This window comes from Scyliorhinus torazame, chromosome 13 (assembly GCF_047496885.1).
Source record: "Scyliorhinus torazame isolate Kashiwa2021f chromosome 13, sScyTor2.1, whole genome shotgun sequence".
In the NCBI taxonomy this organism is placed as follows: Eukaryota; Metazoa; Chordata; class Chondrichthyes; order Carcharhiniformes; family Scyliorhinidae; genus Scyliorhinus; species Scyliorhinus torazame.
This window is the reverse complement of record NC_092719.1, coordinates 200,487,114-200,504,634: the sequence shown is the minus strand read 5'-3', so window position 1 is coordinate 200,504,634 and position 17,521 is coordinate 200,487,114. Positions and strand designations below refer to the sequence as shown.

At 49.9% G+C, this 17,521-nt stretch overlaps 1 protein-coding gene across 4 annotated transcripts in view; it reads right to left on the bottom strand.

The window, feature by feature from the left end:
• celsr3 (cadherin, EGF LAG seven-pass G-type receptor 3) overlaps positions 1-17,521 on the bottom strand; it is a 341,825-nt gene that overhangs the window by 16,285 nt on the left and 308,019 nt on the right. For 3 of the 4 annotated variants that reach the window (XM_072472880.1, XM_072472881.1, XM_072472882.1), the window contains 3 exons: positions 17,234-17,370; positions 16,061-16,179; positions 13,574-13,747 (listed from right to left, as the gene is read on the bottom strand). In XM_072472880.1, the coding sequence (XP_072328981.1) occupies positions 13,574-13,747; positions 16,061-16,179; positions 17,234-17,370 (430 nt within the window). Of the gene's footprint in view, positions 1-13,573; positions 13,748-16,060; positions 16,180-17,233; positions 17,371-17,521 lie in introns of those variants that run through there. The other variant, XR_011934213.1, reaches the window with a different exon arrangement.

The following is a 17,521-nucleotide window of genomic DNA, read 5'->3' as shown; positions in this document are numbered from 1 at the left end:
CCCTTTTTGCCGCAGCTTTTACAAATAGCTGCGCGGGCCGGGCAGCGCTGCCAGGGGTGTTTCGCCTGCCCGCAAAAGTAGCAGCGGGCCCCACCGGGATGGTCTGACGCTCTAGCCGCGCAAGCTTGCGGGGGGTGGGGGGGTGCCAGGGAGTCGGTCGCCCCGGGGGTCCACAGAGCCCAAGGGGCTGCCACGCGGTCGAGACCGCAGGCGTGGGCATTTTGAGAGGCCACATCAAGGGAGGCCGCAAGACTCTGAGAGTCTTAGCGACTCTCTTTCTAAAAGTCTCTGACGAATTTGGGGAGAAGTCATACCTGCCACGAATACATCTCGGATTAGCAGGTCCGTGTGCTCGATCGCGCTCACCAACGGGCAGTTGCAGTTTCGTCCCAAAATCAGCAGCGCGCTGTAGAATTCGTCGAGCGATTCTCCGGGAATTTGCCGTCTCGTCGCGAGTTGGTGGCGTGCGTAGACCTGGTTTACGGGCCAAATGTAGACGCCTTTCAGCAACGTGAGCGCCATCGGGAAATCCTCCGCGTCTTTGATAAGCGTGTAGATCTCCGGGCTCACCCTGGAATGCAGAACCTGCATTTTCTGCTCTTCCGTGGTCCGGCCGGGGGCCGTTCGAAGGTAGCCTTCGAAGCATGCTAGCCAGTGTTTGAACACGGCCGCCGAGTTTGCTGCATGGGGGCTGATCCGCAGGCACTCCGGGGCGATCCGGAGCTCCATAGTCTTTTAAGCTTGCTTAATAAATTGTAGCACACAATGACTTACACAAGTCGAGAAGTGATGAAGTCTATCGAGGCTTTATTTAGCAAGACTTGTTCCCCAGCAGCTGTTACAGAATGCGGCTGCTGGGAGAACTCGAGCTCTTATACTCCACCTTCAGGGTGGAGCCAGAAGTCGCAGATCCAACCAGGACCCGGGACCTGTCAGCCAATAGCTTCTCGGCTTCTCAGGTACCATATTACCCCTAATACCACCACAACACTATTCCGGGTGTGGTCAATACAAAGTGGCTTGAATTGTTTTATCAAGACTTCCCTATTTTTGTACACCATTCCCTTTGAAATAAAGACCCACATTCCATTTGCGTTCCCAATTACTTGCCGAATTTCCATGCTAGCTTTTTGTGATCCAAGCACGAGGACCCCCACATCCTTATGTCCTGCAGCGTTCTCAATTTAAATAATATTCAGCTCCTTTATTCTTTCTATCAAAATGCATAACTTCATATTTTCCGACTTTATATTTCATTTGTCAGGTTTTTGCCCACTCACGTAACCTGTCAAGATCCCTCTGTAGTCCCTCTGTAAACTGTGTCATCCTCACCTTTGCTTTCCCACCTATTGTTGTGTAATGCACAAATTTAGCAATAGTACATCCACTTCCCTCGTCCAAGTCATTGATACACAAATATATATATATATATACCCACTGTAAATAATTGTGGCCCCAGCACTGATCCCTGTGGCACTCCACTAGTTAAAGGTTGCCATCTGAAAATGTCCCTCTTATCCCAACTCACTTGTCTATTACTTAGCCAATCCTCTATCCATGCTAATACTACTCCCAAGACCATGGGCCTTAGGTTGCCTTTGGTGCGGTATTTTATTGAACACTTTTTGGAAAACCAAGTATATTACATCTACTGGTTCCCCTTTATCTACCCTGCTCATTACCACCTCAAAGAAGTCTAATAAATTTGTTTGGCATGATTTCCCCTTCATGAAGCCATGCTGACTCTGCTTCTGTATTTCTAAATGCTCTGCTATTATATCCTTTGTAATGGACTCTAACATTTTCCCAATGACAGATATTAAGCTAACTGGCCTATAGTTACCTGTTTCATGTTTTGACCCCCCACCCCCACCCCCACACACACACATTTTGAATAAGGGCACTGGCAGTTTTCCAATCCACTGGGACTTTTCCAGAATTTAAGGATTCTTGGAAGATTACTACCAGTGCAACCACTATATATGTAGTTACTTTCTTGAATGTCCTAAAATGCAACCCAGCAGGCCCAGGGGACCTATTGGCCTTTAACCCCATTACTTTTCCTCGTATTTTTTCTCCAATGATAGTTACTGTATTTATTTCCTCCCTTTTCCCCTTGATTATTTAGTATTGTTGGAATGTTATTAGTGTCTTCCAGCTTACTGAGGCAAAGTATTTATTTAACTCCTCTGCTATTTCCTGGTTTTCCCATTATTATTTCTCCAGTCTCATTCTCCAAGGGGCCCGATCTTCACTTTGATCTCCCTCTTCCTTTTTATATATTTAAAGAAGCTCTTGCCGTCTGCTTTTATATTACTTGCTAGTTTACCCTCATAGTTTATCTTCTCCCCCCTTTATTATTTTGGTCATATTTTGTTGGTTTATAAAACTTTCCCAATCTTCTGGCTTACCACTAATCTTTGGCACATTGCATGTTTTTTTCAGCTTAATACTATTCTTAATTTCCTTGGTTAACCATGGTTGATTTATCCCCTTCCTCAAATCTTTCTTCCTCACTGGGATACTTCGTTGTTGTGAGTCATTAAATATTTTCATCAAGTCTGCCATTGCTGACCAATCATTTTTTCTGCTAAACTCCTTTCCTCGCCCACTCTAGCCAATTCTGCCCTCATTCCTTTGTAATTACCTTTATTTAAGTTTGGCGCAGTTGCTTCTGACCCAAGATTCTCACTCTCAAACTGAATGCTAGATTCTATCAGATTACAGTCAAGGTTTCAGAGGGGATCTTTTATTCTGAAACGGTTTACTAAACCAGCCTTGCTACACATTACCAAATTACAAACAGCCTGATCTGGACTCTGGCTCTTGGCTGCAGAGAAGTGTCAATTCCCCTCACTATCCTGTCCCCTAATAACACTACATTCTTATTTGCTCCCCCCAGTTGAATGGCCAGTCAGCTCATCCACCCTGCAGCTCCCGTTCTCTTCCAAACAGACAGAGAGAACTTCAAACCTGTTGGTCAATTACAGAGGCTGACACTCCTGTCCTCTGGGTCTCCTTACCTACCTCAGCTGCAGTAACACCCTCCGGTCCCTGACCACTTTCCAAACCAGAAGATCCTAACCTAAGGCGTGTGATTGCCTCCTGAAACCAAGTCTCCAGGCAGCTCTCATCCTCTCTGAACATAGAACATACAGTGCAAAAGGAGACCATTCGGCCAATCGAGTCTGCACCAACTCACTTAAGCCCTCACTTCCACCCTATCCCCATAACCCAATAACCCCTCCTAACCATTTTTGAACACTAAGGGCAATTTCGCTTGGCCAATCCACCTAACCTGCATGTCTTTGATGTGCCACAATGTCCACGGCTCAGCCTCCAGCTCAATGACTCTGAGCTGAAGCTCCTCAAGCTGCAGACACTTACAGCAGATGTGCTTGCCCTGGATAACACCAGTATCCATGAGCTCCCACATGCTGCAGCCTTGACACAACACCTGTCCTGCCAGACCCACGAGCTTTAACCAATAACTTAATTATTTTACTCAATCATTTATTTTCTTTTAGATATTTATCAATCTCATCACTCCAGTACTATTTTAAATCTTTGGAAAGTAGACCACATACCAGATATTCACCAATAGCTCACCTCCTCCCCTACAGAACAGCAGAAACTAAATCCTACAGGGCAAAAAGGCTGGAAAAGTAAAGTAGTACCACCCTCCACTCCTCACTGAGCTCCCTCTTCTCACCAAACCTCCATACACACTGTCTGCTGCTTCACCCAGTGCTGGTTGCAAAGAGAGTATCTGAATTTACATGTTCTAAACAAAGGAACTAGCTGAGCAGAGGTACAGCAGAGACCAGTTCAAGCTAGTTTCCTTCATTAATTAACTTTTTCAGCTGCTGCCAGTAGATAGCTTCTATCCTCTTACTTAGGCCCCTAGGTGAGGTCTATAAGTTAAACAATACTTGCAGCTAAATGTTAAACACAAGTAAAAACACTATTAGATATTAGACTTCAATGTGTGTTACCAGGAGCAGCACAGTGGCACTACTACTGTCTAGGTCCTGAGGGCATAACTGCCAGGCTAGGGCAAATGATGGACGAAACAGGAGGGCAAATACCTACTTGTTCTCATCCTCACCAATCTACATGTTGCAAATGCATCTGTCCACGACGGTGTGATCACTGCAGAGTCCTTGTGGAGTCCTGTCTTCACCCTCTACCGTGTCATGTGGTATTGCAACCATGATAAATGGAACAGATTAAGAACAGATCGAACAATTCAAAATCAGCATCCATGGCCGGTGTGGACCATCAGCTGCAGCAGAATTATATTCTAACACAAAACGTAACTGAATGGCCTGGCATATTTCAAACTCCATTCTCAGTGAGCAAGGATTCAATCCTGATGCTATCAGGAGTGTAGTAGGACCGAATGGCATACCTGGAAATGAGGTACCAACTCGGTGAAGTCGCAACATAGGACATGTATGGTAACCAGTGGACTAGCATGCTATAGACAGAGCTAAATGGTCCCACAACCAACAGATCAGATTGAAGCACTCCCACCCCGTGTTAAGGACAGAGCTGATGGTAAACACCAGGTTATTCCAAATCCCAGAAGGGAAACTTAAAACAAAGAGGTTCAACTGTATTTTTTGCTATTGAATATGTGAAGAAATGTTTGAAATCAGAGAATGATGTACCAGGAGTTTTGTGATGCCTTTAAATAAAATAAATGTTTATTAAGCAATAAAATAAACAACAATAAAAATTCTGGAAGTCCACTTAACTAATTCAATGACTATATACAGTATCACTTATTTTACACAGTACCAACCAATATTTATTTCACTACCTTCAGAATTAACTTTCCCCAAGTGTTCCTCAAAACCTTAAAGGCTTTTAAAAAACCATAATAATCCAGTAAGTTACCACTCAAGGCAGTGATGTATCGTTATGGTTGCTTCCGAGGTCAAACCAAACAGCTTGCTTTTCAAGACAGGTTTTCTTCACAGACACTGCTTGCTTGGAGTTAGACATACTATCCATACTGTTGGCTCAGGTCTAATAAATCTGCATAGGTTTAATCATCTTATATACAGTTTTGCCCTTTGATCATCCCTGATCTGAGCTAACTCATTCATAAAACCAACTTAATTACTGTTATTTCTTGAGTCCAGCTTTTTTGCAAAGTACACTCACTTTATCAGCCCCCTCTTTACACCATATAACCAGGAGACAATAATCCAATTTCTTGGATTTCCCTGCTATTTTCATGTCACCACTATTTTCCTGACACCCGGTCCATCCATTCATGATGAAAATGGACAAGGAACTAACTAGCTGGACAAGGAGGAGTGGGGGGTCCATGAACATCTCTATCTTCAAGAAGGCAGAGTCCAGCTTGCAGGAGTGAGTGGGGTGCGGGAGAGAGTAGGGTGCAGATGTGAATGGGTGGGCACGCCGGAGCGAGTGGCTGGGCACGCCGGAGCGAGTGGCTGGGCACGCCGGAGCGAGTGGCTGGGCACGCCGGAGCGAGTGGCTGGGCACGCCGGAGCGAGTGGCTGGGCACGCCGGAGCGAGTGGCTGGGCACGCCGGAGCGAGTGGCTGGGCACGCCGGAGCGAGTGGCTGGGCACGCCGGAGCGAGTGGCTGGGCACGCCGGAGCGAGTGGCTGGGCACGCCGGAGCGAGTGGCTGGGCACGCCGGAGCGAGTGGCTGGGCACGCCGGAGCGAGTGGCTGGGCACGCCGGAGCGAGTGGCTGGGCACGCCGGAGCGAGAGGCTGGGCACGCCGGAGCGAGTGGCTGGGCACGCCGGAGCGAGTGGCTGGGCACGCCGGAGCGAGTGGCTGGGCACGCCGGAGCGAGTGGCTGGGCACGCCGGAGCGAGTGGCTGGGCACGCCGGAGCGAGTGGCTGGGCACGCCGGAGCGAGTGGCTGGGCACGCCGGAGCGAGTGGCTGGGCACGCCGGAGCGAGTGGCTGGGCACGCCGGAGCGAGTGGCTGGGCACGCCGGAGCGAGTGGCTGGGCACGCCGGAGCGAGTGGCTGGGCACGCCGGAGCGAGTGGCTGGGCACGCCGGAGCGAGTGGCTGGGCACGCCGGAGCGAGAGGCTGGGCACGCCGGAGCGAGTGGCTGGGCACGCCGGAGCGAGTGGCTGGGCACGCCGGAGCGAGTGGCTGGGCACGCCGGAGCGAGTGGCTGGGCACGCCGGAGCGAGTGGCTGGGCACGCCGGAGCGAGTGGCTGGGCACGCCGGAGCGAGTGGCTGGGCACGCCGGAGCGAGTGGCTGGGCACGCCGGAGCGAGTGGCTGGGCACGTTGGAGCGAGTGGGTGGGCACGCCGGAGCGAGTGGCTGGGCACGCCGGAGCGAGTGGCTGGGCAAGCCGGAGCGAGTGGCTGGGCACGCCGGAGCGAGTGGCTGGGCACGTCGGAGCGAGTGGCTGGGCACGCCGGAGCGAGTGGCTGGGCACGCCGTAGCGAGTGGCTGGGCACGCCGGAGCGAGTGGGTAGGCAGGCCGGAGCGAGTGGGTTGGCACGCCGGAGCGAGTGGGTAGGCAGGCCGGAGCGAGTGGGCGGGCACGCCGGAGCGAGTGGGCGGGCACGCCGGAGCGAGTGGGTAGGCAGGCCGGAGCGAGTGAGCGGGCACGCCTGAGCGAGTGGGTGGGCACACCGGAGCGAGTGGGCGGGCACGCCGGAGCGAGTGGCTGGGCACGCCGGAGCGAGTGGGTAGGCAGGCCGGAGCGAGTGGGTGGGCGCGCCGGAGCGAGTGGGTGGGCGCGCCGGAGCGAGTGGGTGGGCGCGCCGGAGCGAGTGGGTGGGCGCGCCGGAGCGAGTGGGTGGGCGCGCCGGAGCGAGTGGGTGGGCGCGCCGGAGCGAGTGGGTGGGCGCGCCGGAGCGAGTGGGTGGGCGCGCCGGAGCGAGTGGGTGGGCACGCCGGAGCGAGTGGGTGGGCGCGCCGGAGCGAGTGGGTGGGCGCGCCGGAGCGAGTGGGTGGGCGCGCCGGAGCGAGTGGGTGGGCGCGCCGGAGTGAGTGGGTGGGCGCGCCGGAGCGAGTGGGTGGGCGCGCCGGAGTGAGTGGGTGGGCGCGCCGGAGCGAGTGGGTGGGCGCGCCGGAGCGAGTGGGTGGGCGCGCCGGAGAGAGTGGGTGGGCGCGCCGGAACGAGTGGGTGGGCGCGCCGGAGAGAGTGGGTGGGCGCGCCGGAGAGAGTGGGTGGGTGCATCGGAGCGAGTGGGTGGGTGCACCGGAGGTGTGGGTGGGCACGCTGGGAGTGAATGGGTGGGGGCGTGGGGAGTGAATGGGTTGGGGCGTGGGGAGTGAATGGGTGGGGGCGTGGGGAGTGAATGTGCGGGGGGACGTGAGTGAATGGGCGGGGGGCGGGAGTGAATGGGCGGGGGTGCACGAGTGAATGGGCGGGGGTGCACGAGTGAATGGGCTGGGGTGCGCGAGTGAATGGGTGAGGGGTGCGGGAGTGAATGGGCGGGGGGGTGAGTGAATGGGCTGCGGTGCGCGAGTGAATGGGCGGTGGCGCGGGAGTGAATTGGCGGGGCGCGAGAGTGAATGGGCGGGGGGGCGTGAGTGAATGGGCGGGGGGCGCGAGTGAATGGGCGGGGGTGCGCGAGTGAATGGGCGGGGGTGCGCGAATGAATGGGCGGGGGATGAGTGTGAATGGGCTGGGGTGCACGAGTGAATGGGCGGGGGGGCGTGAGTGAATGGGCTGGGGTGCGCGAATGAATGGGCGGGGGCGCGGGAGTGAATGGCGGGGGGGCGCGAGTGAATGGGCGGGGGTGCGCGAGTGAATGGGCGGGGGTGCGCGAGTGAATGGGCGGGGGTGCGAGAGTGAATGGGCGGGGGGGGCGCGAGTGAATGGGCTGGGGTGCGCGAGTGAATGGGCTGGGGTGCGCGAGTGAATGGGCGGGGGCGCGGGAGAGAATGGGTGGGGGGGGCGTGAGTGAATGGGCGGGGGGGCGCGAGTGAATGGGCGGGGGGGGCGCGAGTGAATGGGCGGGGGGGCGCGAGTGAATGGGCGGGGGGCGCGAGTGAATGGGCGGGGGGGCGCGAGTGAATGGGCGGGGGGGGCGCGAGTGAATGGGCGGAGGGGCGCGAGTGAATGGGCGGGGTGGCGCGAGTGAATGGGCGGGGGGGCGCGAGTGAATGGGCGGGGGCGCGGGAGTGAATGGGCGGGGGGGCGTGAGTGAATGGGCGGGGGCGTGAGTGAATGGGCGGGGGTGCGCGAGTGAATGGGCTGGGGTGCGCGAGTGAATGGGCTGGGGTGCGCGAGTGAATGGGCGGGGGCGTGGGAGTGAATGGGCGGGGGCGTGCGAGTGAATGGGCGAGTGTGCGGGAGTGAATGGGCGGGGGCGTGGGAGTGAATGGGCGAGGGTGCGGGAGTGAATGGGCGGGGGTGCGCGAGTGAATGGGCTGGTGTGCGCTAGTGAATGGGCTGGGGTGCACGAGTGAATGTGTGGAGGTGCGGGAGTGAATGGCTGGGGCTGCGGGAGTGAGTATGTGTTTGGGGGTAGGTGTGTGCGAGTCTGCTTTATGCCCAGTCTCAGTTTTCTCTCACTGCCACACAGCAACACATACACACGCATGCACCTACATACTTCCACCATCATGCTACGGCATTGTATTACATTTGTTCAACAATTGTTTACTTTCTTAAATCCTCAAATTTCCTGAACGTCAGTTTCTTCTTTTGCTAAACCTTCTTTCCGAATCGGTCCTTGAGCAAAAAAAAAATGTAAATGTGCCCGAGTGAAAAGGTTGGACAAGCCTGATCTTGGACAAGGACAGCAGGCACAGGGGAACACCACCACCTGGAAGTTCCCCAAGTCACTCACCATAAGACCATGAGACATAGGAGCAGAATTAGGCCACTCGACCTATCGAGTCTGCTCCGCCATTCAATCATGGCTGATATTTTCTCATCCCCATTCTCCTGCCTTCTCCGCATAACCCCTAATCCCCTTATTAATCAAGAGCCTATCTATCTGTGTCTTAAAGACACTCAGTGTTTTGATCTCCACAGACTTCTGTGGCAGAGTTCCACAGATTCACCACCCTCTGGCTGACAAAATTCCTCCTCATCTCAGTTTTAAAGGATCGTCCCTTTAGTCTGAGATGGTGTCCTCTGGTTCTAATTTTTCCTACGTGGAAACATCCTCTCCACGTCCACTCTATCCAGGCCTCTCCATATCCTGTAAGTTTTAATAAGATACCCCCTCATCCTTCTAAACTCCAACGAGTACAGATCCCAAGTCCTCAACCATTCCTCATACGACAAGTTCTTCATTCCAGGGATCATTCTTGTGAACCTCCTCTGGACCCTTTCCAAGGCCAGCACATCCTTCCTTAGACACGGGACCCAAAACTGCTGACAATACTCACCATCCTGACTTGGAAATATATCGCTGTTTCATCACTGTTGTTGGGTCAAAATCCTGGAGCTCCCTCTTTACAGCACTGTGTGTATACCTACACCCCATGGACTGCAGCAGTTCAAGAAAACATTTCGCCACTCGCTTAGCAAGGACAATTAGAAATGGATGATAAATGCTGGCCTAGCGGGTGGCACAATTATCCCACAAATTAATAAAAGAAAAATATCCAGACAACTATTACGACCTGTGATCCGCCTTTGCACGCAAGAACACCAGATTGATGGTGCCAAAACCCGTAGAACTTTATCCCCTTTCACAAAGTTTTCCCATTGGCCAAAAGATGGTTTTTCCCTTAAATGCCAACCTTGGCAGAAACCCGATTTGTTTTGTCCTTTGTGTGTGCATGCGTATGTATGCATGTGTGTATGTATGCATGTGCGTGTGTGCATGCGTGTGCATGTATGTGCGTGCATGCGCATGTGTCTGCATGCCTGAGTGTGTGTCTGCATGTGTATGTGTGCATCTGCGTGTGTATGTGCGTATGCATGCGTGTGTGTGTGTGAGTGGGTGTGCATGTGTGTATGTATGTCACCGAGGTCCCGGGTGTGATCCCGGCCCTGGGTCACTGTTCGTGTGGAGTTTCAACATTCTCCCCGTGAATGCGTAGGTCTTACCCCCACAACCCAAAAGATGTGCAGGGTGGGTGAATTGGACATGCTAAATTGCCCCTTAATTGGAAAAAAATAATCAGATACTTTAAATTTTTAAAAAGTGGGTATATGTGTTTGTGTGTGGAGGAATTTAAAGGGGTTTTATTGTTACATTTCAGGATTACAAATCATATGATAACCAGTTTTTTTTTCAACTTACTTTCAAAAGGAAATTTCATTTAATATTATTATTCGGTCTGAGTTTATAGCAAGAAGCCTGGTTCAAGCCTCTTTTATCCTGCTACTAACACTTGTGAAAGTAAACAATTGGTCATTTGGGTGAATGAATAAAATAATAACATTTATGGTGTGTCCTGTGGAGCCGTGGGGCGAGGGAAACTGCACACTCCTCCCAACCCAGTTTTAAACCCTTAAACTGAGACTGTGCCATGTTCTAGATTCTCAGCCAGGCAAAACAACCTCTCATTCATTTATTTTCACCTTTTGAGTTTTTTTGTCTCTATTCATTGCTACTTTTAACCTAACTATTTCCCGATTCACTATTCCCCTGATGTTCTCCTAGTGGAAATCACTCCATCTGCTCTACTTAATTGCCCAGAACTAGATCCGGAACTTGCACAAATATATAATTTATATCAAACTATGAATAATTTCAAATTGTGATATTACAAAGTGTGCTTAATATAACTATACTTAAAATTCTCTTTGTTTGTTTTTTAAAATTTAGAGTACCCAATTATTTTTTTTTCCAATTAAGGGGCAATTTAGCGTGGCCAATCCACCTACCTGCACAACTTTGGGTTGTGGGGTTGAGACCCACGCAAACATAGGGAGAATGTGCAGACTCCATACGGATGGTGACCTGGGGTCGAGATCGAACCCAGGTCCCCGGCGCCGTGAGGCAGGAGTGCTTACCATTGCGCCACTGTGCCGCCCTTAAAATTCTCTTTGTATAGAAGTTCCTTCTCTATATCGCTTTAGCCAGGAATTAAATGCAGCACAGACTATAGGATGAATGTCTTCTTTCACTGTTGGCTGCAAGGTAACAAAGTGAAATAGATTTGAGCTGTTCGAACCCACCAACCAGTGGGTTATTCCACACTGCCAAACTGGCTGTAACCTGGCAGCCTATTTTTTGCTTGTTGCTTTTGATTTATCCAACTTCACCAAACGCTCCGAATCCAGCTGGGGCACATGTTCCAATAGCCTAATAATAATAATAACTTATTGTCACAAGTAGGCTTCAATGAAGTTACTGTGAAAAGCCTCTAGTCACCACATTCCGGCGCCTGTTCGGGGAGGCTGGTGCGGGAGTTGAACCCGTGCTGCTGGTCTTGTCCTGCATTACAAACCAGCTGTTTAGCCCACTGTGCTAAACCTTCCCCTCGGCAGTTGGGCCCAAGTAGCTATTCTTCATGCATAAGCCTAGTTCATCTCAGTAGGTATTGACCATGGACCCAATTCTGCTCCAGACTAATGTCCATATATGTTAAATGTTTGTACAATAATACTCGCAGGGTGTAACTTCTGGTCTCAAGAGACCTCATACAGTTTACCATAATTGACTTACAAGAGCTGTTTTGCATTCTGGTAACAGGAGTGTTTATGAAGGTGTTGAAACATTCAAAACACTACGTACACTAGTGAGTGAATAATGAGGTGCTAAATGCATCTGCTCAGATGAACAATTAACAGATTAGCATTTACAAAGGAGAGAAAAGAGCAAGGAATCAGCTGCTCATGTGTATTTAGAACATTATATTCTTTATTATACACCTAATATATTGAGTTACTACTGAAACCAAAGAAAGGACAAGATTAATTAGTTCCTCCAGAGGCAGACAGCAGCAAACTGTTGCTCCTAAAATTTATTGGAGAGGGTCAATTCTAATTTTAACATCAATGAACCTTTGTCGAAAAGCAACATATTCTAATCTTTTAAGCATAGCTATTTAATTTCCTTACATAACGGCAGCACAGTGGTTAGCACTGCTGCCTCACAGCGCCAGGGACCCGGGTTCAATTCAGGCCTTGGGTGACTGTGTGGAGTTTGCACTTTCTCCTGTGTCTGCATGGGTTTCCTCCCGCAGTCTAAAGATATTCGGTTAGGTGGACTGGCCATTCTGAATTGCCCCTTAGTGTCCAGGGGTGTGCAGGTTATGTGTGGTTACAGGGATAGGGCGGGGGAGTGGAAGGATAGATTGCTCTTTCGACGTGTGGGTGCAAACCCGATGGGCCAAATGGCCTCCTTGTGCACTGTAGATTCTAGGATTGGTTCTACGATAAATCCAAATGGAAGAAAACATGATCAGATATGCTTGTTTCTGCACCTGCCATTATTGGGTGGTCTAAGCACACTGTAAACAAGGCAATTGGGTGGATAGGATCACTTCATAAGGGGAAAACAGCCCAATTCTGCATTTGTTAATTTAACCAATGGAAAATTAGAGAGGTGCCATTAGGGGGTGGTTGTGCTTCTACTTCTGCAATTTCCCTCTTTGCATTACACCCAGGCAATACAACAACCACAGATCACAGGGATGGCAGTCTCTGTACTATTACTGATGTTTCACAATTGATACTGCCTGCTATGGTTTATGGATTAGAACTGCTAGTCAGAGGCAGCCTGGAAAGGAGCTTTTTGCAGAATTTAATGCTGTCCCAGGCTTGCACTTTAATTGGGACTACTATTCATGATATAACTGAGATAAAACATTATGCTATCAATTGGGGAAGCGAAGAGGGCAGGGTCTGATGCTATTATATATCTGGCACTGTATTAATTAAGTTTTCAGTAACTTTACTTCAAGTTGAAACCTTTTGCCCAAATTCCTTTTCTCTCTCGTCAATGCAGAACCATTCAAATCCTCTACAAATCCCATTGCGACAGGTCTATTCTTGAAACCAATTAACCATGTGACTTCTCTGCGAGAAAATGCAATTAGGGCGAAACTGTAGATCTACACCTTGGCAACAGGCAGCAGCTTGAGATTCAGTTCAGCTTCCAGGAGACATGGATTTACAGTGGCTTCCCAGGTGGAACTATAAACCTGGTTTTAGAATTGTGTGCCTATCTCGGTACAATTAATGTAGAGTTTGATCCCAACAGCTAAACACTTAAGGTGGTGTAAGACCATGCACTCAAGCAAGTGTCACTCCAGTTTCATTTAGAATCCGCTTGTGCCCTGGCTTTTCTAGTTCAGCTTCAGCGCAAGACCAAAATCACTTTTATAGACCGACATGCAGAGTAAAATGCTGTTGTGTAAAAGATTCAAACGAAAATCTCAAAGTTAAACAGGGTGTTTTCTAATCCAATTTTACAGAGAAACAACATCTAGATTTCATCTGCTAGAGTTGTATATGAACGCAAGCCCCAGCGGTTAAATGATAGTGTTGTGATAAAATGTCCAGGACAGACAGGAGAACATTATCACCTCTATTGGAAGGGGATGTTTTGCTTCTAATCCACCTTTTCAGCTAAATTTCATGACATTGGCATTAAATCCAACCAAGCATTGTGTTTCCTTTTTTGCCTTTTTCTACTCACCTTTAGGGGTTGTATGCAGGGGGTCAGTAAGCAGCCGTTCACTGTTTGCTGCTCGTTTAAATCGCCGTGGAAACCGCCCTCGATATCGTTCATGCTCCTCACTCTCCGACGATGCTAAAGAAAGGCTACGTTCCTCATCCAGTGACAGATCACTATCAGTGTCAGAATCATGATCTGTGCACAGGAATGACAAAATGTATTCGAGATTAAAGATTAGACAAGATAATTATTTTTTGCTCACCAGTAAGACAAGTGGTATTGTAAGTGTCGCCAATGGCAGGGTAAACTTCAGAATCCTGATCCCCTGACCTAGAAATTATCACTGGCGAAAAAACTGGATTAATTCTTTAAAAAATTTTTTTTTAAAAAATTCTCCTCCTTTTTCACGTTTTCTCCCACATTTACACCCATCAACAATAAACAATAATCAACAAGATATGTCAATCCCCATAATAACAACGATCCCATCCGCCCACCAACCCCCAAACCTCAACCCGCCTGTTTACATAAACAAATGACAAAAAGGAATCAGGGATTACCCGTAGTCACCCTTAATCTACACGGCTCTCCACCCCCCCCCCCCCCACCCCCCCAACCAACGACATCCAGCCTCTAAGAGAGTACCGTACATGATACCCCAAAGTTGTACCCCCCCCCCCCCGAAGTCTCCAGCTCCTCCCGTCCAATGCCTCTTGTAAAACTCCTCCTCCCAACCTCGGTTCCCTCCCTCAACCTCGGTTCCCTCCCCCCAACTTTCCACCCCGGCTAGACCACTCGGACCCCGTTCTGTCAGGCTCCGATGGCCGCAGCCCCTCCCCCCACCTCACTCCCGTTCACTGGCCGGCTTAAACCGGCCAGCGTGGAGGACCCCACCCGGGTCCCTTTCCCCCTTGCCCGGCCCTAGGAAAGCCCTTTTAGCACACAAACCCCGCATATCCACCTACACCCCAAAGAGCCCTCCTTTCGAGTGAAAGTCCCTTCCCTTGTCCAAATTTTTGCAACATTGGCTCCTTTAGCCTCTACACCCGCGCGCAGTGATACAAAAAAAAAGAAGAAAATACAGTCATGAGGTTACATCGGCACATGACCATTCCTCAATTTGTCAGTTCTGCCACAGTCCTTCTGCCTTCGCAAACTCCTCCGCTGCTTCTGCCGTTCCAAAATAAAAGTCCCTGAGCTTGTAAGTCTCCCTCAGCTTCGCTGGATATACAATGCCGCACTGCACCTTGCCAATGTACAGTGCCCTCTTCACCCGGTTGAAGGCAGCCCGCCTCTTCGCCAGCTCCACCGTAAAGTCCTGGTATACACGTATACCAGCTCCAGCCCACTGCACCACCCGCTTCTGCTTGGCCCAGCTCAGGACCTTCTCCTTCACACTGTACCTGTGGAAGCACAGAGTCACTGCCCTTGGCGGCTCACTCGCCTTTGGTACAGGCCTACACGACCGATGAGCCCGATCCAGTTCATATCGGGAGGGGTCCCCCCCCTCCCCCAGTAGTTTTGCCAGCATCGCGGCAAAATACTCAGTCGGCTATGGTCCTTCAACTCCTTCGGGCAGCCCCACGACCCTCAAATTCTGTAGCCTGGATCTGTTTTCCAGGTCTTCCATTTTTCCTCTCAGATTCTTGTTCGTGTCCATCACCTTCCGCATCTCCTTCCCCATCGAGGCAAGTTGATCACCGTGCTGCAATACCGTCTCCTCCACTTCCTTCAGCTCCTCCCCTTGTTCTCGCACCTCCGCCACTGTGCTCGCCACCTCCGTCCTCACCGGGGAAACCGCCTCCTCCACCAGCACATTCAAAACCTCCCTCATCTCCTTCCTCACCATCTCCATACATTTCTCAATCTGCGCCAATTGCTTTAGGAATTCCGCAGCCATCACCTTAGTTATTCCTTCAGCCGTAAGCACTGCGGCCTCCCCTGGTGCTCCAGCCTCCATTTTCTTTGTTGACCCCACGGTGACCTTTCCCCTCTCCAACGGACTTTCAGCCGCTTTTTTCCCGGCCGTTTTTTTGGTGATTTTCGACATCCTTCTTCTCCTTGCGCTATCCCCCGACTTTTACTGCCATCGCTGGCCCTAGGACCAGGCGTTACTCCGCGAAAATGCCGTTCCCGAACGGGAGCCCTCCAATGTGCGGCTGCCTCTCGCCCGCCGTCACCGGAAGTCAACTGGATTAATTCTTAACACGCACATTCATGTGCCATTCCTTGTCTGCTATTTTAATACTAACAGTAATCATTTACTTTGACATTATACTAATGATGTGAAGTCGTCATCTGTTCATTTACTATTAGCCATTTTACATTTAAAAAGTGCTGGATATGTCCTTTATGTCCCATAACGTAGAAGGCTTTAGACCAACAACTGGAAAATGGGATTAGATAGGATAGCTCCTTTCCAGCTGGTGTGGACCAAACTAATGTCACAATGGGGGAATAAAGTGAACGTTTCCAGTGGCACACACTGACATTTCATAATAACCTCACCTCCTCCTCCACCTGCATCTTGTGGTCGATGAAACATCGCAACGTCTATGTCAGTGGGCCCAGTGTGACCCAACAAGGTTTGATCCAAGGCTGAGCCCTGTCGTGCCAGCAAGTTTTCTCTGAGGAAAGCACAATGAAAAGTTTTAGTACATCTTTTTGAAACACTGCAAATGATTAGTGGGTGAACTGAACTTTCACATTTGGAACCGAAAATTAAAATTCAGATCAAAAATGGCACTGTGAAAGAAAATTTTCCTTCAGCGTAGCATTTGTGTCTATTTTTTGGGTGCACTAAATTATGCTGTGCCACTGCCACACCTGAGCTAAGACTACACAATTTGGTCACTGGTTCAAAATGGGAAATTAATCCATTTCCTTGTGCTAGAAGTGAGAGCATGACCATTGAGTGAGGACAGGATTGGACACCGCTGTGTGCACTTTCTTGTGAAAGATGACCACACGGCAAGGGTACCACAGCACCTGCAAATTTCTAGCAAAAAAGGTGGCAACACCTTGAGGAAGTGTTAAGGTGAAAACAAATGCTAAGGTAACAGAACAGATGGATTACATTGCAAGGTAACACCAGAAGGATTTGGATGGCACTCCCCAACTGGGCCTTGTTCCTGGAAATGGATGTGGATTACAACTATTTCAGTGGTAATGGTCCCCAAGTTCAGGCATTCAGTTTGGTCCAAAACAATGACCATATGGCTCCATCTCTAACCTGCCATGCCTCTCAAACTCTACTGCTTGCTTCTCTCTACAGAGAATTGGAGGGGGACTAAATGCAGTGCTAAAAAGCTGGTTTCTTCTGGACTCCTTTCTTGCTTTGGATAAAGAAATTGAGGATGTTATGTCTCTGATATCTCAATCACATGGCTGCCTTTGCTTGTGTCTCTCACAGGCATGAGCACCCTTGTGTTGGTGCATCATTAAAATAAGGAGTGTCAGCTAAAAGTACCCTAATGCCCAAAATGCAATTTCCACTTGGCGGTCACAGTATCGCTACTCTGAATATGGAGTCCTTTTTGTTCTGAAATTGTCAGACAAGTGTAATTTATATTTCTCCTCATTTAATTCTTTCCATGATAGAACTCTACTTAAAGGCTTCTGTATTCCCCAGTGTAAACGCATGATGTAGCTTTTCCTCATGGCTATTTCTTGAAAGCATACCTGAGATATCCAGGCTGGCTAGAGTGAGTCCGTGCAGATCGGGCAGTGCTTACTGATGAGATTGTTGATGTTCCAAGTGTTATCCGATGCAGTCCACTCTCCTCAAACAGCGATGTATTATTGTATGGGTGGGAGCCCTAGGAACATAAGAAATATTGTCTACACATTAGTGCCTCATAGCCAGGAGCTTACTGTACCTGCAAATTAATGGGAATCACAGGTAAACAGGAGAACTCAAATGAATACTGTGGCAAACTCAGGTTAAATGCCAATTTAAGTCTGTTGTAC